The sequence below is a fragment of the Podarcis raffonei genome, chromosome 6 (assembly GCF_027172205.1).
Source record: "Podarcis raffonei isolate rPodRaf1 chromosome 6, rPodRaf1.pri, whole genome shotgun sequence".
Classification (NCBI taxonomy): Eukaryota; Metazoa; Chordata; class Lepidosauria; order Squamata; family Lacertidae; genus Podarcis; species Podarcis raffonei.
The window spans coordinates 6,024,194-6,049,548 of NC_070607.1; the positions used below are offsets into that span (position 1 = coordinate 6,024,194).

At 46.5% G+C, this 25,355-nt stretch overlaps 2 protein-coding genes across 7 annotated transcripts in view; one reads left to right on the forward strand and one right to left on the reverse strand.

Moving 5' to 3' along the window:
* Positions 1–1,569: 1,569 nt before the first annotated feature.
* On the reverse strand, positions 1,570–18,121 carry NPHS2 (NPHS2 stomatin family member, podocin). Its single transcript, XM_053391293.1, has 8 exons — positions 17,023–18,121; positions 13,632–13,735; positions 11,410–11,482; positions 8,523–8,605; positions 6,516–6,719; positions 5,614–5,669; positions 3,399–3,477; positions 1,570–2,038 (listed from the first exon to the last, which is right to left on the reverse strand). Exons 1-8 carry the CDS (start codon positions 17,309–17,311, stop codon positions 1,766–1,768), a joined length of 1,161 nt encoding a protein of 386 aa, XP_053247268.1. The 5' UTR covers positions 17,312–18,121; the 3' UTR covers positions 1,570–1,765.
* Positions 18,122–22,718: 4,597 nt separating this feature from the next.
* TDRD5 (tudor domain containing 5) overlaps positions 22,719–25,355 on the forward strand; it is a 43,304-nt gene continuing 40,667 nt past the window's right edge. For 3 of the 6 annotated variants that reach the window (XM_053391280.1, XM_053391285.1, XM_053391284.1), the window contains exons 1-2: positions 22,719–23,207; positions 24,917–25,155. In XM_053391280.1, the coding sequence (XP_053247255.1) occupies positions 24,924–25,155 (232 nt within the window). In that variant the 5' untranslated portion in view covers positions 22,719–23,207; positions 24,917–24,923. Of the gene's footprint in view, positions 23,233–24,916; positions 25,156–25,355 lie in introns of all 6 variants that reach the window. The other 3 variants (XM_053391282.1, XM_053391281.1, XM_053391283.1) reach the window with 3 other exon arrangements.

Genomic DNA, 25,355 nt, shown 5'->3' on the forward strand with positions numbered 1-25,355 from the left:
GAGGGCTACTCCCTGAGCCAATTAACAATTAAAGCAAACAGACAGCAAAGAGCTTTCGCAGCAAGTTCCCAAACTTCGTTTGTGCTGTGCTGCTCACTTTCGCTCTGTGAACTGCCTCAGGCAGGACACACCATTTTCAGGCCCAAGGAGGTGGGAGGACTGGCCTTAAGCTTCTTGCGCTCCACCATCAACACTTCTTATCTTCGTATCTTGCAATGGTACCTGCCTTTCGAAAGAGGGACAAGGAATGGAATGACTAGAGAACAAGAACGCCCAACGGGTGAGCTTATTATCCAGCCCTTCATCCAATATGTTAAACTTTCTCTGTCCCTGTTGTTGTTGTTTAGTCGTTTAGTTGTGTCCGACTCTTTGTGACCCCATGGACCAGAGCACGCCAGGCACTCCTGTCTTCCACTGCCTCCCGCAGTTTGGTCAAACTCATGCTGGTAGCTTTGAGAACACTGTCCAACCATCTCGTCCTCTGTCATCCCCTTCTCCTTGTGCCCTCCATCTTTCCCAACATCTACACCCCTTTTAATCTTGATGACATGGCTCTGCAAGGTAAAGTGTTGTTGTTGTTGTTTAGTCGTGTCCGACTCTTCGTGACCCCATGAACCAGAGCACGCCAGGCACTTCTGTCTTCCACTGCCTCCCGCAGTTTGGTCAAACTCATGCTGGTAGCTTTGAGAACACTGTCCAACCATCTCGTCCTCTGTCGTCCCCTTCTCCTTGTGCCCTCCATCTTTCCCAACATCAAGGTCTTTTCCAGGGAGTCTTCTCTTCTCATGAGGTGGCCAAAGTCTTGGAGCCTCAGCTTCACGATCTGTCTTTCCAGTGAGCTGATTTCCTTAAGAATGGATAGGTTTGATCTTCTTGCAGTCCATGGGACTCTCAAGAGTCTCCTCCAGCACCAGAATTCAAAAGCATCAATTCTTCGGCGATCAGCCTTCTTTATGGTCCAGCTCTCACTTCCATACATCACTACTGGGAAAACCATAGCTTTTACTATACGGACCTTTGTTGGCAAGGTGATGTCTCTACTGAGCAATTATGACTGGTTCAGGGTCACTCAGTGAGCTTTACGGCAGAATAATAATTTGACCTCTGTATTGGATTTTAACTGGGAATAATATCACATGGGGGTGGTTAGACACCTAGCAAGCTTTGACAGTGCATCTAAAAATATAATGTGGAAAGAAACAAATACACATTTGAAAAAAATGGGGCTGGGGTGCACTCCCCACACACAGGTAGGACTGGCTGCAATTCCCTGTTTTATACACTTGGTGGCAAAGCAGCCGCCCTCATCATATGTAGCCCAGCTGCTGACCTCTCAGTTCAGGAGTTTAAAAGTTTAAGCAGATTTAATTACAGGGGGCCCAATAGAGGATCAACCATGACTACATCAGCTAGTTTGAAATGCAGATTATTCTGCCGAATTCCTGTAGTGGAGTGGCAAAATGTTTTCAGACCAAGGGCCACATTGCCTCATAAGCAGCCTCCAAGGGACCGCATTCTAGTAGTGAATGGGGCCCAGGGCAAAAGCGGGCAGAGCAATTTTGCCTTCATCCAGTAGGCAAACATCCCCTACACAGACTAACATCCCCTCTCTCACCCTCCATCCAGGTGAGTTCAAGGGCACATTTCAGCCAGGCAAAAACACTTCAGGGGGTGCAAAGCAGGTGGGTACGAATTATGGACTAGGCAGTGGGTTATGGCCTGAGGAGCTGCACAGAGAGGCGTAGATGCGTCACCTGGCTTAGTACTACAACATGGGGGAATCCTTTGCCTTTGGAGCCTCTGGGTTGCTGGCGACATCTGAAGAGCGGTTGCAGCCTGTGGATTTCATGCTGTCTCCTGATGAAGGATTCATGAGGTCAAGGGGGAAAGGAAGAATAAAGGTGGACGGCTTCTCTGCAGACAGGCTTTGCAGCATGTGAAGGTAGCGGAGCTGGAGGGCGGCTGGTGTGTGGGAAAGCACCTCTGCTGCCACCTTCAGCGATTCGGAAGCAGCCCTTTCTCCCTCAGCAGCTATGACCTAGAACACAAGGTATTTAGAAGAACTTCCTTTGGGGCAGGAGGCAATGAAGTTTTACTCAGAGTAGACCCCTTGATATCAATGGGACTAACTTTGATGGGTTCAATAATCTCAATGGGTCTACCCTGAGTAAAACTTTGTTGAGGACCGCCCGTGGTTCCTTCCATAATGGTGCCCTTCAGTGTTGTAGAAGCAATGCTGTTCGTCAGCTAACGAAAACAGGTTCTGCACAGCACTTAAAATAGTGCTACATTGAATGCTCACCCTCAAGGCCAAAAACCACCTCTAATGTTTCCTCAGAAGCAAGTTCAACTGAGTAAAAGCCCTCCAGTGTTAATTAAATACTACTTATGTGCAGGTTCTGGGCGTTTGTTTCTTCCTGAGGTAATTTCCTCTTATTAGTCAGCATTTGTTCCTATTCGGAGGAGGGCAGGGATAAGTGATTTATTTCCTTGCATTTTTTTTCTTTTTTAGTAAAATAGCACTGTTTTCCTATAAAAAGTAATGAAATGGGGGGGGGGCATAATGAAAAGAAACTTCTAATTAATTCCTACCACAGGGGAACAACTGGCTTATAAAGGACAGCATCCGGACAATATCTTATTCAAGTGGCAGCCCATACTCCCCTGTCAATGGATTTGGATTTTCCCAATCTCTGGATAATCCATTAAAGGAAGAAAAGTCAATATAAAGTCACATTACCTGACTTTATATTGGATGTTTTGATGTGTGTTACATGTGGTGATATTTTCCTGGGCGCCACATCGCTTCAATTTCCATTTTGTTTCTGACAGCCCAAAGGAAAGCATGCAGGGTTAGTGTGGAAGAAATTTATTTCATTCTTGTGCTGCGTAGAATTGAAAAAGTCTGGAGCTTCCATTCCCCAGTGCAGATCCCAAACAGCCTTCATGTTGTACCTCCTCCATCTCTTAGGTTTCCAGCCAAAGGAAATGGATTTACATTAAGTACCTATAAATTAACTGGTGCAAACAAGAAGGGCTCATTGCTTTAGATCAGGCACCCCCAAACTCGGCCCTCCAGATGTTTTGGGACTACAATTCCCATCATTCTTGACCACTAGCCCTGTTAGCTAGGGATGATGGGAGATGTAGTCCCAAAACATCTGGAGGGCCGAGTATGGGTGTGCCTGCTTTAGATTAACAAAAGCTGGATAACCAACAGAATTAGTTTTGACCAGTGACCCACTCCCGTGTGCTGTGAGATGCAGGCAGAACCATGGCCAAGGCTTGTCTGATTAGACCTGAAGAGAAGCTTGGGAGGACAGCATCTCTCTCCCATAGCTCCCTCCTGCCCATAGCTTCCAGTAATAGAAACATGACGTGTCAGTGTATTGCCTTACCCTCACTTTGGCCTGTCTCTGGGCTTCGGCTTGTGCAGCCAGTGACTCCTGAAGCTCCGTTGGCAACCGCACATCTTTACTGAAATTAATGAAATTAATGAAATCTGGGACTGCAGACCTAAACTGGAAACTACGTACAGTCATATCTCATGTTACGTTTGCTTCATGATACGTTTTTTCAGGTTGCGTCCTGCGGCGACCCAGAAAGGGTAACTTCTGGGTTTCGCCGCTCGTGCATGCACACAAACACCAAATCACATGCACCTGCGCAGATACGGTGCTTCAGGTTGCGGGATTTTCATGTTGGGAACGGGCCTCTGGAACGGATCCTGTTCGCAACCAGAGGTACCACTGTAAATGATTTTCTGTTTAAGAACCCAAGAAGAGCCTGGCTGCTGGATCAGACCAATGGCCTATCTAGTCCAGCACCCTGTTCTCACAGGGCCAACCAGATGCCGGTGGGAAGCAGGACCTGAGCAGGGCAGCATTCTGCCCACCTGTGATTGCCAGCAGCTGGTATGCAGAGGGTGGAGGGGGAACATGGCCACTGTGGTTAGGACAACCATTTAGCTCAGGAAGGAAACTTTGTACTACACCGGGGGGGGGGGGGGAGTGCTAGCTGTAGCTGGCCAGCTAGTTGCCAGATTAAATGGGACCTTTGTCTTGGGTGCCAGCTGAAAAGCCAGTCACTAGTAGAAAAAAGACAGTCATGGAACCAAGAAATTACACAAAACAAATGAAATAAAGGTTTAAAAAAGTTTAAGGTAAAAATTAGAAAAATGTAAGGCTAAGCCTAAGGCTTTGTTCAATTCTAGGTTTTTCTAATTTTTACCTTAAACTTTTTGATTTTTATTATTTAGTTTATTTCTGTAAGATAATATTTCTACTTGATTACTTCTCGTTTCAGGGATTTTCACGGTACAGTGGTACCTCGGGTTACATACGCTTCAGGTTACAGACTTCGCTAACCCAGAAATAGTTTTAAGAACTTTGCTTCAGGATGAGAACAGAAATCGTGCTCTGGCGGCGCAGCGGCAGCAGGAAGCCCCATTAGCTAAAGTGGTGCTTCAGGTTAAGAACAGTTTCAGGTTAAGAACGGACCTCCGGAACGAATTAAGTACTTAACCCGAGGTACCACTGTATTTCATTTGTTTTGTGAAAAGCCAGTCACTGGCTGAATATCCCTCTCATTGCCACTCCTGAGTGGGCCTACTCATTTGTTAGCCGCTCTAGCGACATTTACATCCCTGTGTCAGATTCATTCTCATTTGTTCTGTTAGGAAAGGGACATTTGCCATTGATGTAGGAATGCCCTGAAGAAGTTTCAAATGGCCCTAGGATGTCCTCCATGGCTGCATATATACACAAACACTTCCCATAGCTCTGGAATCAAGAACCTGTTGCCCTCCCACTTTTGCTGGACTCTGGCTCCCACCAACCCAATAAAATCTCAGCTTTTTTCATCCTGTTCCACTTCCCCAGCAGGATTGCAGGAGCAGCAGAAAACTGACAGACCAGGAAGGCTGGTTCACAGCTGCCTTTTCTGGATGGCGCCAAACTGATTCAGTGCTGGGATCAGGACAGGAGGCAATCCTTATTCTGCCCTCACTGTGATCAGTGAGAAGACACCCAAGGCTGCCTTGCTGCCAGAAGGGATGGGAGTAATTGGCCAGAGCCCTCCCTTCCCCGCTCTTGGTGGGGCTGTGGAGCCAATTGCCACCTGGCAAAGAGAATGCCTCTCAGACTTGAGGATATCATAGCAAAATGGGAGCTCCTCAAAAGTTTAGTCCAAGGTGACTCTAAACAAATGGAGAGCTGGTCAGCTGTAGTCTTTCTGGCCATATGTAGATCCATAAAACTGCAGGAACAGGGTAACTTTTGGTGCGCTCAGCTGCCAGTTTTTAACTAAGCAGCTCCTCTTACATGACTGGTCATTGAAATCAACCCTTTTCAACCCCAGCCATGTCAAAACAGGTGGGCAAAGAGCTAGCTGTGCCCCTGCGAGAGACAGCAGCAGAAGGATCAAGAAGGAGGCCCACAAAATGGTGGCTTGTACCAGGGTGACCCCTATGTCCAGGGATTGTTCAAAGGGAGATATAACAAAAACTGATTACACTCGTAGGGGCGGCATTAACAATAGTGAAACGTCTCAGAGACTCCTCTCCTGATATTTTGTCACCTAATTATTTCTGCAGTTCTCACATTTCATACCTACATTTCTGTCCTTTCCACCTTGATTCCCCACTGACAGGTGATGGCGTCCACAGCCACCTGCAAAAAAAGTGTCTTCTTATATGGCAGCAGCTTTATATGATGGATGAGCAACTTAAAAATGCAAAAACAGCAGTGTCCTAACATTTCCAGTGAGAAGTGCTCTAGAAATAAAGCTACCCTGAGTTAAGCGAGCACAGAGCTGTTCAATAAAGGATTGCAACTTTTTCAAAAAGGTTCCCTTTTCTCCGTCTTGGCTACTAGCTGATTATAGGTCAATCCTTAATTAATTTGTCAGATTCCTTTCTAAAGTTACCTAAACTGGAGCAGAGTCTATTACCTTTTGTCTGCCCCAAACCTAACTGCCAATCATTTACTGGGCCACTATGAGAGGGAGAAAAAGGCCTCTCTAGCCACTCACTTCACTAAAAGGGCATGCAGTTAATCTTATGTTTATAAATTTGTCTCTGCCCTATCAACCAGAGCAGACTAAGACAATGTGCAGTTCACAAAACAGTACATTTATCACCATGCTATTCAAAGCATCACTTTCTAGTTTCTGCAAGCTGTTCTTAAAGGTGCAGGAGACCACGGTAAGCTGGTTCACCTGGTCAGTTGGCAACCCTGTGTTTGGAGGCAGTATAATGTCTGGTTGCCTGTTGTTGTTTGAAAGGAAATGCTGCCCTGGGTGGATCTTGCAAGGCAGTTTTCAGTTTACCTACTATAAAGCCACTTTCAGGAAGGAGAAGGTGCCCAATAGCAAGGCAGAACCATTTCCCTCGTGTCCTTTCATTGGTTACCATACCATTTCCCCAGTTCTGCTTGTAGCAGCCACTGGGCAAGCCTCCCACCCTGAGTGATGGACTTCCCCACCATGTCCTCTGTACAGTGCTACAGCCAACCCACCTTTATCTCCTGGCTGATGCTCTTCCTCTCCATCAGGATGTCTGTGAGCGACCGCTGTGCCAGAAAGCGCTTTGCGATGGTCGGCACGAGCAGCTGGATTGCCTTCGAGTGGTTGGCGAGGGTGGTCGTGACGAGTGTGGCATTCTCCATTCGGTAGTAACAGATGGTATCTATTTCTAGACTTGCCATGTCCTTCGTTATGGTCTAGGGCAGGCAGAAGGCATTGTGTGACCATCCAATAGAACAGGGGTCGGCAACCTAAGGCCCATGGGCCACAAGCAGCCCACGGGGTTCGTTTTGACAAGTCCCAGTGTGCCACACTAAATGGGCGCAGTGCGGCGTGGGGATGGCACCAGAAATCACATCTGCGCATGCGCCAGAAATCGCGTCTGCGCAGACGCAGGAAATCGCAGGCGCGCGTACATAATCTGGCCCACGGACGGATCTCTGCTGGAGTGAAGCAGCCCAGGTGAGTTAAACCTTGCCGACCCCTGCAATAGAATGTTATGAAAGCTGGGTGCCTGCCCCTCTCTATGCTTGAGTGGTGGCAAGAGCCCATGGGGTCCCAGGCACTCACCCAGGGTCTGCGTTCCTTTGGAGAATTGAAGACGCAGCAGAGACTGTTGTGGCTTTAAGAAATATGGTTTATTCACCTGTTCACACCTTCAGTCTGACTGGAGGGAGTCCAGGTCTTACTGCACAGTCGTTTCAAGAGGGGTTTGTCCCCCACAGCAGTGTGGCCCTGTAGCCCAAGGCATCTCTGCAGCCAGCCCCCTCCAAAGATGGATCTCAGCTCTTCTTCCTGCTTTTTCCTTCCCAGCAACCCTTGCTCAAAAATCCCTTTTCCTGTCCCCTCAAACACCCCATCACTTTGGTAACATCTCATTCTCCAGTGGCCCAACAACACCTTTTGTTCTTCACTAAGCCAGCCAGGCTGCTTTGTATAAGCCAGCCCAGGAATTCCCTGTCTGGCACAGCTCTGCAGCTTGTACTTTAATTCATATCCCAATTAATCAAAATCCTAGCATTTATTCATTCCTAGGGTTCTTGTTTTTTCAGAGGGTCCCCCCAAATCTAGAACAATAAAGTACAGTTTTGCCAATGGAAAAATAACAGGAAATCTGATTCCAGCCCTGGGCTGGACTGAGCTGTTTCTACGCACCGTATTTAAGCCTCACTTTCCCCCCCCAAATTCCAGCCGTGAAAAGTTGAAAGTGCGGCTTAAATTTGCAACCTTACAAAAATGGGCTTTTACGATACTGCTGCTTAAACAGGCATACAGTAAAACAGAACGGGTGTGAGTGCCTACGGAATTTTAAGGGAGTATAATCAGGTATTGTCTCCCCCCCCTGAATTTAAAGGTCCCGCTTATATTCGGGTGCAACTTATATTCGGGCCAATACGGTACAGTGGTGCCTTGGTTTAAGAACAGTCCGGTTTAAGAACGATTTGGCTTACAAACGCTGCAAAACTGGAAATAGTGTCTTGGTTTGAGAACTTTCCCTCAGTCTAAGAATGGAATCTGAACGGTGGAAGGGCATCGGCGACGGGAGGCCTCATTATGGAAAGCGCGCTTCGGTTTAAGAACGGTTTTGGTTTAAGAATGGACTTTTGGAACGGATTAAGTTCGTAAACCGAGGTACCACTGTATTAACAAATAAACATCAGACTGTGTAGATTCCTAACCTTCGCTGGAGATGTCAGGGAATGAACCTGGGATGTTCCGCATGCAAAGCAGATGTTCTGTCACTGATCTACAGCCTTCCTTTACGTTAAGTAATCCTACAACTGTCCCGTTAGGTAGATCAGTATAGTTATTGTGGGGCTGGGGGTGAGGCTGAGTCAAAATGGCATGCCGAAATGCAATGTAGTTAGTTCATAGACAAGGTGAGATTTGAACCCGGGGCTTCCTAATTAATTGGAATGGTGAACCTAAGTAAACTTCTACTGCATTTGCCTCCTGCAAACAAGCTCAAAGAGCAGAAGGGCAGACTGTGTCTCTCTTACCTCATAGAAAGGGATCTCCAAGGTTTTGAGGCGAAGGTCTATTTTGTGGTAGGTGTCCAAACATGGCAGGAAAAGGAATAATCCTGTTAGGAGAAAGAGAACAGCAGCACTTGCAAGCTGGATGGTGTAAATAAAGAAGAAAACTCACATTTCTTAGTGCAAAGGTAATAGGCCTGGACTGACTAGGTAGAGAATCCAGCCTTTTTTAGTTAGGCAGCAGTGCTTTTTTGGAACCTGAAGATGTAGAACAGAGGTGTGTGTTGTTGTAAGAATTCTAAGGTCTCAAATAGGGAATAGATATTCATAAATGCACACATATCTAAATATATATAAACCATGTATCTGAAATAGCATGGAGAGAGCAATCCTGAAGCCATTTTGACTCTCCCAGTGACCTCAGCTATTCCTCTGCAGTAAGGGAGGCAAATGGGGAAGACCTTCCCATTGTCTTTTTGCTTATGCATCCTGTCTTAAGGGCGTATTTGTGTCTGAATAGGGTGAGCCAGTGACCTGGATTCAGGAACTAAAGTATTAACCATCACAAAAGAATGGCCAGACTGCCCAGGTAATGCAATCAGTGACCATTATCAGGTATCCTGGCAGACAGGATTTCTGCTGTAGGCCGCCTCCTTCTGTGATGTATGTATGCTGATTTTGGGGTGGTCTTTGCCTAAGGGGGTTGGGCAATGTCAAAAGTACTTGCAGGTTCCTGCACATTTTTGTTCAAGGTCTCTTCCTTCTTGGTAGGAAGGGAGGGAACTTTGTTGCAACAGAAAAATAAGTATCTGTCTTGCTTTCCACTGAATCCTGCCTCCATCCATTCTTCTCTGACCGATCATGGACTTAGGGGACTCGGGCAGCAAAAGCCAATCCCCAATTTTTACATCAGTGTGTGTGTGAGAGAGAGATTGATCATCAATGTATAAACAGACACAGACACAAAATTTTTAGTTTTGGTGCTGTTTCTGTTCAAACAGGTTTCTGAAGTGCTACAAATCCGAACAGGAACAATGGGGAGATGTTCTGACAAACTTTCTGGCCTCCAGTTTCAGACTTGTTCAAAGGAACCTAAAGCTGTTTATTTTTGCAGCCCGTGGGGTAAATGCTGATAACTTTGATCTCCTTGCTGATAACCTTGATCTCAATTGTGTCTTTAATTGAGTTTAAATGACCCAACGGTGCTGGCTCATTCAGCAAAATTCTCTTTCTCATTCATCTGTCTAACAATCCTGAGTCATGATTGTCCTATTTCTTATACTTAAAATGAGTGTTATTTGCCCTGAAGAAACTAGTGGTTTCTTGGGCCCCATTATGGGCTCACATTAGTGACTGGGCATCGTCTGTCCTGCCTGGTCTCTTCATCCAAGCACTCTCCCTAAACCGTGCCCTCCTCACCTGTGCCTTCCTACAGCAGCCTGGCATCACCAGCTTGTTGCATTTCCCCTGCCTGAGTCTACATATGTACATGGGGCACCTCTTCTCTCATCCCTCCACAAATGCGGTCCAAAGGTAATGAACATCTGAAGTAGCCATAATCATAAAGCTTTACGAACTGATGTGCGCTTCAGCTTAAGGTAAAGGTAAAGGGACCCCTGACCATTAGGTCCAGTCGTGACCGACTCTGGGGTTGCGGTGCTCATCTCGCTTTACTGGCCGAGGGAGCCGGCGTACAGCTTCTGGGTCATGTGGCCATCATGACTAAGCCGCTTCTGGTGAACCAGAGCAGCGCACGGAAACGCCATTTACCTTCCTGCTGGAGCGGTACCTATTGATCTACTTGCACTTTGACGTGCTTTCGAACTGCTAGGTTGGCAGGAGCTGGGACCGAGCAACGGGAGCTCACCCCATCGCGGGGATTCAAACCGCTGACCTTCTGATCGGCAAGTCCTAGGCTCTGTGGTTTAACCCACAGTGCCACCCGCATCCCTGCGCTTCAGCTTACCAGGTAGAGAATTTAAGAAAGACCAGCATGTGACTTTGAAGGAGGAGAGCGGACAGTACCTTTCCTTCACACAATGCTCATGGTATATCTGTACAAAACTACACAGGCAATTGTTTCTCAAGTCAGCCGTGGGGAGGGTCCATCTAAATGTCAAGTTCAGCTACTTGAGCACCAATAGTGCGATCCACATGCAGGCCACTATGTGCAATGGCATGTAATGAGGGCAGGGAACCTTTTCCAGCCTGAGGGCTGCATTTCCTAATGGGCAAAAGTGGGAAGAGCAGCAGGGAGGATTCCAACCTTTGCCTCACTGAAGTGGAGCCTGCTGTTCAAATGTCAGGTCTGTGCGCACCCACGCACATCTCTCCAAGCAGGCAAGCAACAGCAGCTCCAGAGCTGGGTGGCGCACATCTATTGAAGGGCACAGCCTGGGGTGCAGATTAGGGAGAGGCATTGCCTCAAAAGCCTTCCAAGAGCCAAGCAGAGCGGTTTGGAGGAAGGTATTTGGCTCCCCGGAGGGACGTGGGTGGCGCTGTGGTTTAAACCAGTGTGCCGCTTGGACTTGCCAATCGGAAGGTTAGCAGTTCGAATCCCTGTGACGGGGTGAGCTCCCGTTGCTCGGTCCAAGCTCCTGCCAACCTAGCAGTTCAAAAGCACACCAGTGCAAGTAGATAAATAGGTACCGCTCCAGCGGGAAGGTAAAAGGCGTTTCCGTGTGCTGTTCTGGCAGCTTAGTCATGCTGGCCACATGACCCAGAAAAACTGTGGAAGCGGACAAACGCTGGCTCCCTCTGCCTGTAGATCGAGATGAGCACCGCAACCCCAGAATCATTCACGACTGGACTTAACTGTCAGGGGTCCCTTTATCTGTATTTGGCTCCCCAGAACTCCCCCAGCTGGTACATAACCTGAGGCTTCCTGAAAGGCTGATAGTTCTATACTTACCGGGCCCTCTGGGCCTTCCGCGAAGAAGGCGTCCAAATCGAAACAAAATGGCTCTTTCATACTCCCGTACAATCTGTCATGGAAAAATGGATGGTGGGAATCTGTGAGATAAAGCGGAACTACGTACCGTGTGGAAACCTCTGCTCTAAAAGCCCATGAGAACGGAAATGCCTGGTGCTGCCTGCTGCAGCAAATGTAAAGTGATGACGGGCCTTTGTTGAGTGGGAAGAATAATCTTCTGTTTCACAGTCACCATGCATTTCAAGTACATTTCAAGTGCATGACTTTCCGCAAGAAACCTGGGAAGTGCAATGCAGTTCCCAGCATCCATAACAAACTACTTTCCCCAGGATTTTTTTTTTTTGGGGGGGGGAGGCGCATATTTTCAATGTAGGGTATGGACAAGTGTAGCATGTGAGGCTAAAGGGGCTTCCAACTGGCCACCAGTGTTTGTGACTGAGGATTAAGAGAGATTCACTTGCTCTGTTTCTGGCTTCAGTTTCTTAAAAATACCATGTTATGTACTGAGCTGAATCCTAGAACAATAGGATCCAGAATGCAGCAGTCTGATTGGTCCGCAGGAGCCACCCAATCCATCTCCAGGTGGAAGTGAATCAGTAACCTGATTGGCCTGCAGGAGCAGCCAATCAGGCTCCTGGATGAAGTGAATCAGCAATCTGATTGGTCTACAGGAGCAACCCAGAATTAGCCAATCACGCGGGGCCCAATGTGTAAATAATGTATATATAGCTAGACGTTTTGGGGAAAGTTTCGTTCTTTGCTACTTTGAGCTGAATAAGGAGCATGAAATTCACACTCGACACCAAGTATATTTCACACCATGTGCAGAGGCTCTGGCCCTTGTGAGGAGTTGCTGTCTGAAAGGGCCGGCAATGGAAGGAACCAAACATTGTTATGCCTCATGTCTGATTGTGGGAGTGTTTGCAGAGTTTTTGCTACAGTCCACACCTACATGCTATCTTCTTCCCTGCAATTCAAGCCACCACAAGGAATGTTTGTAAGTTGCTTGACCAACTGCAAAAGAAAACAGGGCTTTTGTATCTTTTTAGAGTTGTACGGAAAGGGGAATCGTGGCAAGTACAATTAATTGCGCTCCTGAACGACCAACTCCACCTTGCAAAAATCCCCCATTCTGCACAGTTATTAAAGGTACAGAGGCCCCATCCTTTCATCTTCAGCCATTCTGCCAGCTTCTTTTATTCTCTTCACTTTTTTAAACTCAGAAGGGAAATGTAGAAGAAAGCTGAATAAACGTAAGCGGCATTATTTCTAAGGTAAGCTCTTTCAGCCTACCTAGATTATTCCAAAGTACCCTGTAAGGTGGTGTAGAACAGCTACTACATCTGAAAGGAGAAACGATTACAAATGAGAACAATTCTAGTAGCTCTTGGGCATATAAATGAAATGGAAGCAAAATTAATTATCGTTATCTCTGCCTCCGAGTAGCAGTAATTACTCCACTTGAAATGCACCTTGAGGTGAAAGAAGACAAGTGGGCAGTAGTACTTTTATTCACAATATGGGTAATTTAAAGGTAAAGGGACCCCTGACCATTAGGTCCAGTTGTGACCGACTCTAGGGTTGTGCGCTCATCTCGCTTTATTGGCCGAGGGAGCCAGCGTACAGCTTCTGCGTCATGTGGCCAGCATGTCTAAGCCGCTTCTGGTGAACCAGAGCAGCGCATGGAAATCCCGTTTACCTTCCCGCCGGAGCGGTACCTATTTATCTACTTGCACTTTGACGTGCTTTCGAACTGCTAGGTTGACAGGAGCAGGGACCGAGCAATGGGAGCTCACCCTGTCAAGGGGATTCGAACTGCCGACCTTCTGATCGGCAAGTCCTAGGCTCAGTGGTTTAACCCACAGTGCCACCTGCGTCCCTAGAACATGATAAAATAGATGAGGGAGACTGCTGTGAGCAGGCAGGAGAATTCTTGGCTTTGTGAAGACTTTGGTATTCAGATTGTAATTGGTGGAAGAATTAGTGTTTAGTGTTATCTAAGGTCTATATATGGATGCTTCACTCACATCAATTTGGAACCACTTGTTTACTTACACAGCACCTTTGTAAAACCTCGTTCGCATTGAGTCGTACACATAGCAGTGTATGTGAGATGCTTGGTCTTCTGTCTGGGCCTGTACGCGAACTCTGGACATTGCTAAATTGTAGTTCCTGCACGTGCAACAGCCCCAATGACTTACCTTCATGCAGAACCAGATGGAAATGGGGAACGTGACTATGAGGAGGAGCAGAGAAAGGATGACAAGAAGCCACTCACAAATGCCCAGGCCTGGAGACTTTGTACCTGCAGGGGAACAGATAAAGAGTAGGTGATGGAACAGGGTCTTTCCCATAGATGGAAACCTGCTTGTGTCATTGCACAAATCAGATGCTCAATAAATATTGAGATTGAATGTAGCCTGACTGCCTCGGTCTATTTTGGAAATAGGGTAGAAAAGTGGAGAAAGAATTGAGATAAAATGCCCAGTTTCCACGGGAACCACCTTATGTTTGGTAACAGCTCTATTCTCACACTAAGAATTCTTTATTAACCCTTGTATAAAGTTAGGAGGCTCTTGTTTGCCTCCTCTATGCCGTATTCATTTATTCTATTAGCCAATCCTGTACTGGATTCTTAAACATGTGTGCCAAATTATGCCCACTCACACCACTTAGCGATGGGTGCTGCAAATTTTAAATGGGTGGGTGTGTTGCTGATTCCACAGCATACAAAGGGAGCCACTACCAAGCAATGGAAGATGTCATGTTAAAAGAATTAAGACAGTGGCCAGCAATTCCCCCTCAAATGCCCGGATAAAGCCCAGAAAAATCCTGTTGGCCTAGGCCTTTAATTATATTTAGTCTATAAAATGGTAGCTTCTCATGCCTACCTATGCCAAAACATCGCTGTGTGGGAATTGTTACCTTCTCTGTAAGCTTTTGCCGATCTCACGCTGACACCTTGAATAAGGAGTCTGGCTAGCCTTGGAAATTATCTTTGTTGACTTGGTTGCCAAATTTTTGTCAGTCTTTTGATGTTGATGTGTTACCCAAACCACCGGCTGTGACTTACTCTGGTGGGAACCTGATATATAACCCAAACACCAGATATTGCTTAGGCAACTTGAACTGTATAGACGTCTCAAAAGCTTTATGACAGCAGAGCTCCAGAACCTGCAGGCTAATTTGGAAACTGCTGCATGCTAGCTCCATCTCAGTCTTTGGGGAGGGGGGTCACACCTGTTACCAGGGCTGGCCCAATACATTTCAGCACCTGGAGGTATACAAGGATAGAAATATAATATTAATACAAGACTGTGACTGTCAGGACCCAGTCCTTTGTAGTTCTTTTAGGAAAGTAATTCAACAAAGGAAGTCCAGGTGACCTAGGATTGTCTGGTCTCTTGAAGCCAGACTTGGAGATGAAGGAAGTGGTGACTGGCAGCTTGGCAGGGTAAAAGATTATGTGGAGGATGGTACCTACCTGGTCTAGGGAAGAGCCTGTGGTGCCACCAGGTAGAGCCAAGGGTACAGTGTGGCAGAGTCAGTGCCAAAACATCCAAACCCAATGAGAAAACAATATAGAATCCCTTAGATTCTGGCTAGACCTCTCCTGAGACCAGGCAACCCTACCTGACAGAAATTCTGAGCATTCCAGAGAGACTTAACATTAACATTTGAGAGGGACCGTATGGATGATCCCTGGATTTGGGGGAATCTGCTAGTGTTCTTTTAAAAATCAGGATTGGAGTTCCTGCTTGCGCTTCCCAAGAGACAGAGCTGGAGCATGCTGGGTTTGGGGGCTTCAAAAGAGAAACCAGGACAAACAGAGCAACAGAAGTAATAATAGCATTCTGTTTATCATGGTGGACAGCCAGATGTCTATGGAAGCCTTACCTGAGGAAGGCCAGAATTAGGTGGTAGAGCATCTACTTTGAATGCAGAAGGTTCGAGATCGTGAGGCTGGGAGAGATCCCAACGTCGAAACCTCAGAGAGATGCTGCCAGCCAGTGTGGACTACTGAGCTAGGTAGCTAGCAGCTTCCTAATCCTTTCTGAAGCCTAGTGCCGTGAGGCCTGATCGTGTAGTTTGGGACTTGGGTGGGCTTTCTGCCAATCTTGCTTGCTAGAATAGCCTTTCCTTACGTGTTTTGCTAAGCTTAATTAATCACAGGCAGCCAGATGGCGGGGAGGGCTGTTGTCAGCACCTGGCATCCTTGGGCAACTGCTACCACAAATGCCTGATCTTAGCCTAGCAGTAAATGCTATCCAGTGTTCTGATCAGGCCTGGGCAGTTATGTCTTGCTGCCATTTAATTTTCCCACAATGCCTCAGAGCAGCACTATATCAGCAGGAACTTAAAAAGGCAGTTGGACTCAGAAGCAATGGAAAGGGATCTTGCCAGAAGGTGCTTTGCATGGGGCCAACTCATACCTGGAGCAAGCCCTGGAAGATGGATCCAACAGTCCTGCATTCAAGTTCAAATGTCACGGTAGAATCCATACATGAGCCCCCTCCTTCCCATTTTCACACCTGGGCAACTCCATTGGGAGATTTGACTTCTGACCTACCATTAAAAAATGGCTCTAATTTGCACTCACAGGAGACGCTGTGAACAATATGAAGTGTACTTAATTAGCTACTGCATGTGGGACCCTTGCATAAATGGAATGTGATGACACTGTGTTACCTTTAATCTTACTGGGGAAACACAGTAAGATGATGGAGGCCACTGTTGTTGTTACTATGGTAACGTATCCTACTTTACAGAAGACAATCCTCTGATGGAAGGCTTGTGAGAGCATAGCCCTCTATTTGAAGGTGCCCTGTATGTGCAAGGGTCCCAGCTCCAGGCCTGGTTTTGAAGTTAAAGCACCATTAGAAAGGTGAGCAAGCCCTGAAGTTCCCCACCATCAATTGTTACCTGATCTAGTCTTCCCCACTATGGAGAGATGTACCAAATTTAAATTATGACAGTTATTTCTAAATGCACATCTATACGCCAATGTTATATTCACACTCTGTGATTATTTGTGCCCCCTTTTTGGTGATGCATTTTCTACCTTTCTTTGGCGAAATGTAAGTGGCCACCTTACGCAGCCGCAGTCTTCTTCAGACTATTATTTGGCGCAGTGGTCTAAACCACGAGGCCTAGGGCTTGCCGATCGGAAGGTTGGCAGTTTGAATCCCCGCGATGAGGTGAGCTCCCGCTGTTTGGTCCCAGCTCCTGCCAACCTAGCAGTTCGAAAGCACATCAAGTGCAAGTAGATAAATAGGTACCACTCCAGAGGGAAGGTAAACGGTGTTTCCGTGCACTGCTCTGGTTCACCAGAAGCGGCTTAGTCATGCTGGCCACATGACCCGGAAGCTGTCTGTGGACAAACGCCGGCTCCCTTGGCCAGTAAAGCGAGATGAGCACCGCAACCCCAGAGTCATCTGCGACTGGACCTAGTGGTCAGGGGTACTTTTACCTTTTTAGCAGGATACAGTAGATTCAAACTCTGGCATAGTAAGAAAAGCTCAGTGGGGTCATCCTGGAGCCCTTCTGAGCTCCCTGTCCTCTTGCATGCCCCTTAACTACTTGCCCCCTTACCTTCTTCCTGCTTCTCGCTTTCAAGCAAGGCCATCACCTCCATTTCCTCCTCAAACGACACGACATCATCCACATCCACTACTGTGGAAGTGTGGACTTGGTTGTCTGCCTGAAGGTTGCTCTGGGTCTCCTTTTCCCTCTTCCTTCTCCCTAACTCCTGCTGCCTCTCTTTGCTAGTCTTCCGGCTGTGTTCCACTTTGTCCTTCTTCCTGCCATCTTGAGTGGCCTGCTCTCTGCTTCTCCCGCGGTGCTCCCTAGAAGAGCTCTGCGGTTTCTTTTCTGCCCTCATTTAGGGAGCCTGTGCTAAGGAAAAGCAACTCTTCGCTGAGGATGTGGGAGTCTTAGCTGCCTGGCCATTTATCCTGTCCAAAAGGGAGGGCCAGAGAGGGGAAAGCCATTACCCAGGAGGAGGATGTTTATTTGCGCCACTGGAGCTATTGGACAGTGAAATCAGTCAAAATTTTGAGCATCATAGAATCAGCAAGACTTACAGCAGTGGTAAGAGGCCAATCAGACCAAAAACTGATAGAGGAGTGGACTAGCGTGAAGGAATACATCAAAAAACATTGTTCTGGTATTAACATATCAATATGCAATGAATGAAACTTATAGAGTAAAAAAATTAAGAAGAAATGGGTATAAGATGAGATAGTAAAAAATAATATTGATAACACAGTGAAAAGAAGAAAATAAACAAAGGAAGTCACATATAGGTGGAGGGAAGTCAAAATTTATGTCTGTATGTTTAGTTTGTATGTTTGTTTTCTTTTTTTGTAATCTAAGTTGAGAGGTGTATGTATCTATGTATAATAAGTGTGTTTAGTGTTCTGGTTTGTAAGTATTGCATTTATCAATAAAAGTTTTTTTAAAATTGAGCATCATATGCTGTGACTAAAATGAGAGGATCCTGCTGCACATTAATATCAATGCATTGTGGACTTTTTTTACCTGCTCTTCACCATAAGGTCCCAGGGTGAGTTATGATAATAGAATCATTACATTAAAAAAATTAGTAAATCAGTTCAAAACCCAACAGCGTAGATTAAACAAAAGAGGTGGGTCTCTCAAAACAAGACCTAAACTGTCAAATATGCTTCCACAGCCTTGAATCTGATCCATTATGAAATCATTTATTTTATATATGTGTTCAACTCTCCTTCAATGCAATCAACGTGGTGTTGGAAAGGCAGAACCCACAGAGTAGGTGGGGTGAACTGGAGGTGCAAGCACATTACCATTAGGAAAAATATATCAATTTTTCAGATTTTATGGGACATGAAGCAGTGTTAGAACAGTATGAATAGGGGACCACTAACCCAGGTGTCCTCCAGGGTTTTTTTTGGACTACCACTCTGGTTAGCCAGCACCTGCTAACAGGGGCTGATGGAAGTTATAGTATAAAACAGCCAGAGAAAACCAGGTTGGAAAGGGTTGCTGAAGAACAATCACAAGAGCAGTGTAGTCGTTGTTCCTGATGCAAATTATGGGTCCCAGATCTCATGTCAGGAATATAGCTAGCCCTCTGGTTTCAAGAGTTCCTTGAGGAACTGATAGTAAACCACGTGGAGAGGAAATAGCGTCCAACATTTCTCACTTGTGATATCTCAACTGTAGAATGCCCTCCTCTTTCAGATAAGAGCAGCACCAGCATTGATGGTCTTCCGAAGCCAAATAAAAAATATTATAAAAAGGAGGTTTGCAGATTAGGGGTGCTTCTGCATCCTGCTCTGTCACTGGAGGCTCAGGTAGCTAGAAGTGGCTAGAAGTTCCTTTTACCAGCTGTGGCTGGTTCAACAGCTATGGCTATTCCTGGACTGGGAATGTCTTGCCACAATAGTTCATTTGCTGATTGCTTCAAGACTGGATTACAGCAATGTGCTCTGTGTGGGGCTTCTCTCGTGCTGGATCTGGAAACTGCAGCTAATGCAGAATGCTGCAGCACGATTGCTGACAGGAGTGAGGCCTCGACAGCACAAACACCTGGGCTCAGATACCTGCATTGTTTGCTGATATGTTACCAGGTCAGGTTCATTAGAATGAAAAGCCCTTAACAACTTGGGACCAGTTTACCTACGAGATCGCCTTACCCCACACGTGCCAACTTGACTGTTTTGATTGGCAGAAGCGGCACTATACAGGTGCCACATAATACCCATTCTGCATTTGATCATTTAGTGGCAGCACTGGCACTGTGGAACTTCCTGCCTATTGAGATCAAGCAGGTGCCTTCACTGCAATCTTTTTGATGCCTGCTAAAAACATTCTTGCCTAGACATGCTTGCCCAGATGCTTAGAAAATTGAAGTAATTTTAATCTGTGTTAGTATTTTAACTTTTGGATGTTTTGAAATAGGGTCGAATTTTTTTCTTGATTTTCTTGTTTTCTATTTTTGAAAACCTCCTTGAGGCTTCCTACAACCAAACGTCATGCAGATTTTATGAAATAAATAGATAAACCATAAAAATATATCACAGCAGTTTACAACAACATAAAACCATGATATGTGGCCTTTGACTTGGGTGATGTAATTATGTTGTATTTACATGAAATAGTGCTCTTTTGTATTTTAATGCTTCTTGCTCTCGGATTGTGTGGAAAAAAAGTTATAAATAATTTAAATAAATAAAAATATTTCACTGATGAGACTAGGCACCCGGCGAAGACCCCAATCATTATTAAAAGGATCACCGCCTGAGCCTCCCCACCTCCCATTTTATGTCTTCCTGCTGTATTTGTTTACTCTTCAAGCTTTTGAAATTAGCACTGGCTTAGTAATAATCATCATGGTGCGTGCAGAAGAAAATGAATGGGGCTGCAGGAGGTAACCTTGTGTTATTTTTGCCTCCTCCTTGAATTCCTTTGTAATTAGAAATGTGTGCCACTCTGCTAAGTAAGCACAAGTGACTCGGCTTTTTAAAATCCCCTTGTGTAAGCAGTTTAGAAAAAGTAAAGAGTTCTACACTTACAGGTGGTGGTGACTAAGCAATTTAAACAGCGAAGCAGTTGGCACTGAGCACTGTGCAGAGCGCAATGCTGAAGTGAAGGCATGGCCACAAATATTGCACCTAGTCAAAATGAATGTTTTGACAAAATACAAAGGTCTCACCTGTGAGTTGCACAATGCCATGCCTGCCACACAAGCTTCCACGCCACAGCACACAAAGCGTAACAGCACACACATTTAACCATAGCTGTCAACTTTCAGATTTGAAAATAAGGGATCAGCAGCCTCACCTGTCCCGCGGACAGTCTATAGGATATCTAACAATCCGGGATAGCAGTGGGAAACAGCGCTGGAATAAGGGAATTTCCTGCAAAAAAAAGGGAAGGTTGACAGCTATGCACATTAACGGGTCTGTTGCTATGTCAAAAATATGAATTGGTACACTTGGGGGCAAGCAGGGTCAGCAAACTTTTTCAGCAGGGGGCCGGTCCACCGTCCCTCAGACCTGGTGGGGGGGCCAGACTATATTTTGAAAAGAGAAATAAATGAACGAATTCCTATGCCCCACAAATAACCCAGATGCATTTTAAAGAAAAGAACACATTCTACTCATGTAAAAACATCAGGCAGGCCCCACAAATAACCCAGAGATGCATTTTAAATACAGTGGCACCTCTGGTTTACATACTTAATTCGTTCTGGAGGTCCGTTCTTAAGCTGAAACTGTTCTTAACCTGAAGCACCACTTTAGCTAATGGGGCCTCCTGCTGCTGCCGCGCCGCCCGATTTCTGTTCTCATCCTGAAGCAAAGTTCTTAACCTGAAGCACTATTTCTGGGTTAGTGGAGTCTGTAACCTGAAGCGTATGTAACCTGAAGCGTATGTAACCCAAGGTACCACTGTAAAAGGACACATTTTACTCATGTAAAAACACTGGTTCCTGGACCGTGCACAGGCCAGATTGAGAAGGCGATTGGGCCAGATCCGGCCCCCGGGCCTTAGGTTGCCTATGCATGGAGGTAAGGATTACCAGAGAATATAGCTGGTGTCTCTCTGTAGCAGCGGCGTAGCGTGGGTTGTCAGCACCCGGGGCAAGGCAAGTAATTTGCGCCCCCTAACCCGTGGATTTGCGCCCCCTAACCCTACAAATCTCTGCCTATGAATGATGGTCCCCCCCCTCTCTCTTTCTCATATTCCAATTGATTCCCATTTCCGCCGATCGATCCCCGAAGCTCTCACCCAGCGAAATCCGTGCGTAATTACGCTTCGCCATCCCTAATCCTGCCGCTTCCACCAGGAAATCATGACGGTGCGTTTCTCCTCTCCAAACTTTCCCCGGCCCTTTGCCAGCCGGCGCAGCCCTTTTGGCTACGAGCTCCCCTCCTTCTCTGCCCGCTTCCGACCCCACCTCCCCGTCCAGCCTCCCTACCTCCTGAAAAAAGGCGCCGGCGCCGAGCAGGACACCCCCGCGGCCATCGGAGAGAGGCGGGGCCGAGGGAGGCAAGCCAATGGGCGAGACGAGGGTAGGTGGCCACGGGGGCGGGTGCTGCCGCAGTCCTCGGGTGGGCAAGGTAGGAGCAGGCGGAGGCTGGCCGGCCGCTCTACAATAGGGGCGGGCCGAGGGCACGACGCGGCTGGGCCCTCTGGACTCGCGCCCCCCCCAGATGTTGCGCCCGGTGCGGCCGGCACCCCTGGCACCCCCCACGCTACGCCACTGCTCTGTAGCTCTGCCTCTTGGTCTGCATTGGCCTCATCCTGCCTTTGCAGCACATGCAAAACATCCCTTGAAGAATTCTGGGCCGTGTAGTTTACACCTCACAGAGTTACAATTCCCAAACCGGCAAAGAGGAATTGAGAGAGAATTGAGAGCCTCGGACGTGAGGTCGCCTGGCTGACTACAGATGGACTGATGGACTTTTGTTGGGGTTCGAAACCGGGAAAGGGGGTGGTGGGGCTTTGGGAATCCAAAGGGTGTATATATTCTGTTTCATTTAATTTGGTTTTGCCACTAACATAAAAATGGGGATTTTGGGGAAGGGAATTGGGGCCGACCTTAGAAAAAGACCTTTAAGAATAAGTATTGACGTATAAAGATTGAGGTTTATAAGTTAAAATTGGTTAACTAGAATGATGGGGTTGATCTTAGAAAAAGATTTTTAAGAATAAGTATTGATGTATAAAGATTGAGATTATAAATTAAAACTGGTTAACTAAAATGAATTAATAAGGTAAAAGTTTGGGATCAGAACTTGCTGAGCTAAAAATTGGAACTGGAATACAAGAAGGGGAGGTGTGGGGAAGTCAAGGAAATTGGTTATTGACAGTAAGAAATGTAAATTTTATGTGTTTTTAATTGTAATTTTTTAAAAATGTTTTTTCTTTATTTTTTGAAAATTCCAATAAATATCTTTAAAAAAACAAAAACAGAGTTACAATTCCCATCAACCCTTAACTACGTTGTCCAGAATTATCTGAGGGAAAGAATGCTTCACAGGCGCGATGGAATACGGAGAACTCGTTTACTTTGGCAGCATAGCTGCAGTGCTTCACCTGCTTCAAACTTTTTCATATTATTATTATTATTATTATTATTATTATTATTATTATTATTATTACGTCATGCCCCTCACTCAAGACCCCAGCCCAGTTCACAAGCACACTGACCGGTATCCCCCCCAGGTCAGTCCCCTCCTTCCCGCCCCCCGCTTCTCCTCAGGCCGGCCAGGGCGTCGCGTGGAGCGGCCTCCCGTGAGGCGATTCCCGCTCGGAGCCCGCCACCCAGGGCTGGGAGCGGCCCTCCTTTCCCGCTCTCCTCTCTCGGCTCTGGTGCCGGTGGTTTGTTAGGGGGTGGGCTGTGCTCGTTTTATTTTAATTATTATTTGAAAAAGGCGCGAGGAGACGTTGGAAAGAGGGAGGGGAGAAGAGGCCGCCGCCGCCGCCGCCTTGAGGTCTGGCTGCTTGAGAAGCCTTTCAAAAGAGCGGCGCCTGCGAGAGGGCGGGCCTATTCTTGCGTGTTTGCGCGTGTGGAGGTACAAACACGGCCCGTATATAAATTCGGGTGGCCGTTAAGAGGGAGGGGGTTCAAAATGAGGGAGGGCCGGAGGGCGTCGGAGCAGTTTGGCTTCGGGCGCGGCGGTCGGCGGGGCGCGAGCGTCTGAACGCGACCAGTCTCGTGTCAGGCGGTCGAGGGCGCGACCCTGCTGTCCGGGCGAGGGGCTTCCTCCTCCACGTGAAGGGAAGTGGTGAGGAGGGGTCGCAGGCGTGCAGGTCCGAAGAGGGGGGAGGGAGGGTCGTGCTTTGGCTATTTATTCTTTCTAACTTGTTTTAGCCCTTGGGAAAGGGTGGGATGGCAAGCTTGGTTGGGCGGCCTAGATTTCTTACACGAATATCCCTCCCTCAGATAACACGTGGAAGGTACAGGGTTGCATGGACATCAGAGAATAATGCAGGTTTTTTATGGTGTGTTGTCCTTGGTGTCTAGAGTCGTTGCACTAGAAGTGCTTTTGTGGAAGGGATTTTTCTGGTTTGATTTTAAGATGGCGTATTCATACCTGCTTGTTAATTAAACAAACATTCAGTCCCACCTTTTTTAAAATAAATAAATAAAATAAGTTACAGATAGGTAGCCGTGTTGGTCTGCCATAGTCAAAACAAAAATTTTTTTTCCTTCCAGTAGCACCTTAAAGACCAACTAAGTTAGTTCTTGGTATGAGCTTTCGTGTGCATGTTATCTGAAGAAGTGTGCATGCACACGAAAGCTCATACCAAGAACTAACTTAGTTGGTCTTTAAGGTGCTACTGGAAGGAATTTTTTTTTTTTTGTCTTAAATAAAATAAAACAGCTTACAAGAATCATGTATGTCTAGGTTGAGGTGACAGGCTTGGTTGCAATGTTTTTGTTAGAGGGCAGGTGTGGCTTGTGGGAGCAGTGGCACCGACTTTGGGTATCCCCTTCCTGTAAAAAAGGGGGAAAGGGTTTATTGGGCTTATGAAAGTTATCAGAAGATAACTTTCCAGGTTTATATTCAATCGTCGTTTCCCTCTGCTCCCAAACTCCCCCATGGGATAGTGAAATCTTAAAATTGCACCAAGCCAAGACTGATCCAAGATGTTTTGCTAGGGCCAGATGGCAACCCCTGCCTCATTCTACCCACAGAAACTAAATGGGTGGCACTTGACTTCAACACTGGCAGTAGGATAGCATCCTCCACTGCACCTAAGGCAACGTAACAGTTGAGGGTAGCTAGAACAGGTGGTGTAGTTGCACAGCTCTGTCTTCCCGCAGAGGGGAATGGCCAAGGGACATAGGAGTAGCAGCCAGGAGGCTGCTGCCTTAGGCAAGTCGACTTTGCCTAGTGGTAGTCCCTAAATCTTGATGCCACTAGCTCAGAACCTTCAAAGTTGTTATATCCATTTATGGATGCAATCTAGCAGAATCTCAGCACTTACTAAATTCAGCAGGTTTTAGTGGGGATTACATTTATCAGTTGTCCATGACAGAGCTCCAAAGTGTTTATGACTGACTGAATTGTGCACGTGATGCTTGCAAGTATTGCTTTTGGGGGAGTTTGTTAAGGAGAGATGAGATGAAAGATAAGCCTTGTACCCAGTTTGCTCAGACTTTAACCGTAAGGGTTTGTTATAGTTGTGTGCTTCTGATGCACATGAGGCTCTGTGGTGGGGTACTAATCCCAACACTGTCATTAAAAAAGAACTGATCAGGATATGCCCCACTCCCTCCTAAAAACCGTGCAGCAGCTCTTTCTGAGCACCTGTTTGTTCAGATCCCTCTGGGTTTCCAAGGCAAGCAGTATATCTTTTTCAGTTTGTGTACCTGTACTGATCTCTCCCTTGTCCATCTCACAGTAACGTTATCTGGTGATTATTAAGCTGGTTATCGCCAAGAGCAGTATTTCTTTGTCCTTTAACACTTCCTTTTCACCTCCCCCAGTGTCAACATGTCTGATCAAGAACGCCTGATGAACTCAATGAAGAAAGTAGTGAGGTCCCTGCTGACACCAGTCAAAGAAGGCCTCACCCCTATGGAGTTAAACAAAGAATACAAGTCTATGATAGGAGAACCACTTCCGTTTCGTGCCCTGGGTTACCGTTCTGTCATGGAGCTGGTGATGGATATGCCAGATGTTGTTAGGATCTGCCCTAGTGGAAATGGCAATACTGTCCTCAGAGGTGGGTTTTGGATTAGTCGGCAAGAGCAGGGAATGCCAATAAATGGGGAATAATGTTTGGCAGGCATACAGGGAGTTTAGGCTGGGTGGTTCAAGAAAGAATGGAACTTGGCCAAAAAGTTGCCTATTGTAAATATGTCCTGTAGTTTGATTTTGAGGTCCCTCTGAACATAAAGCAGTCAAGGGCATTACCTTGCATTT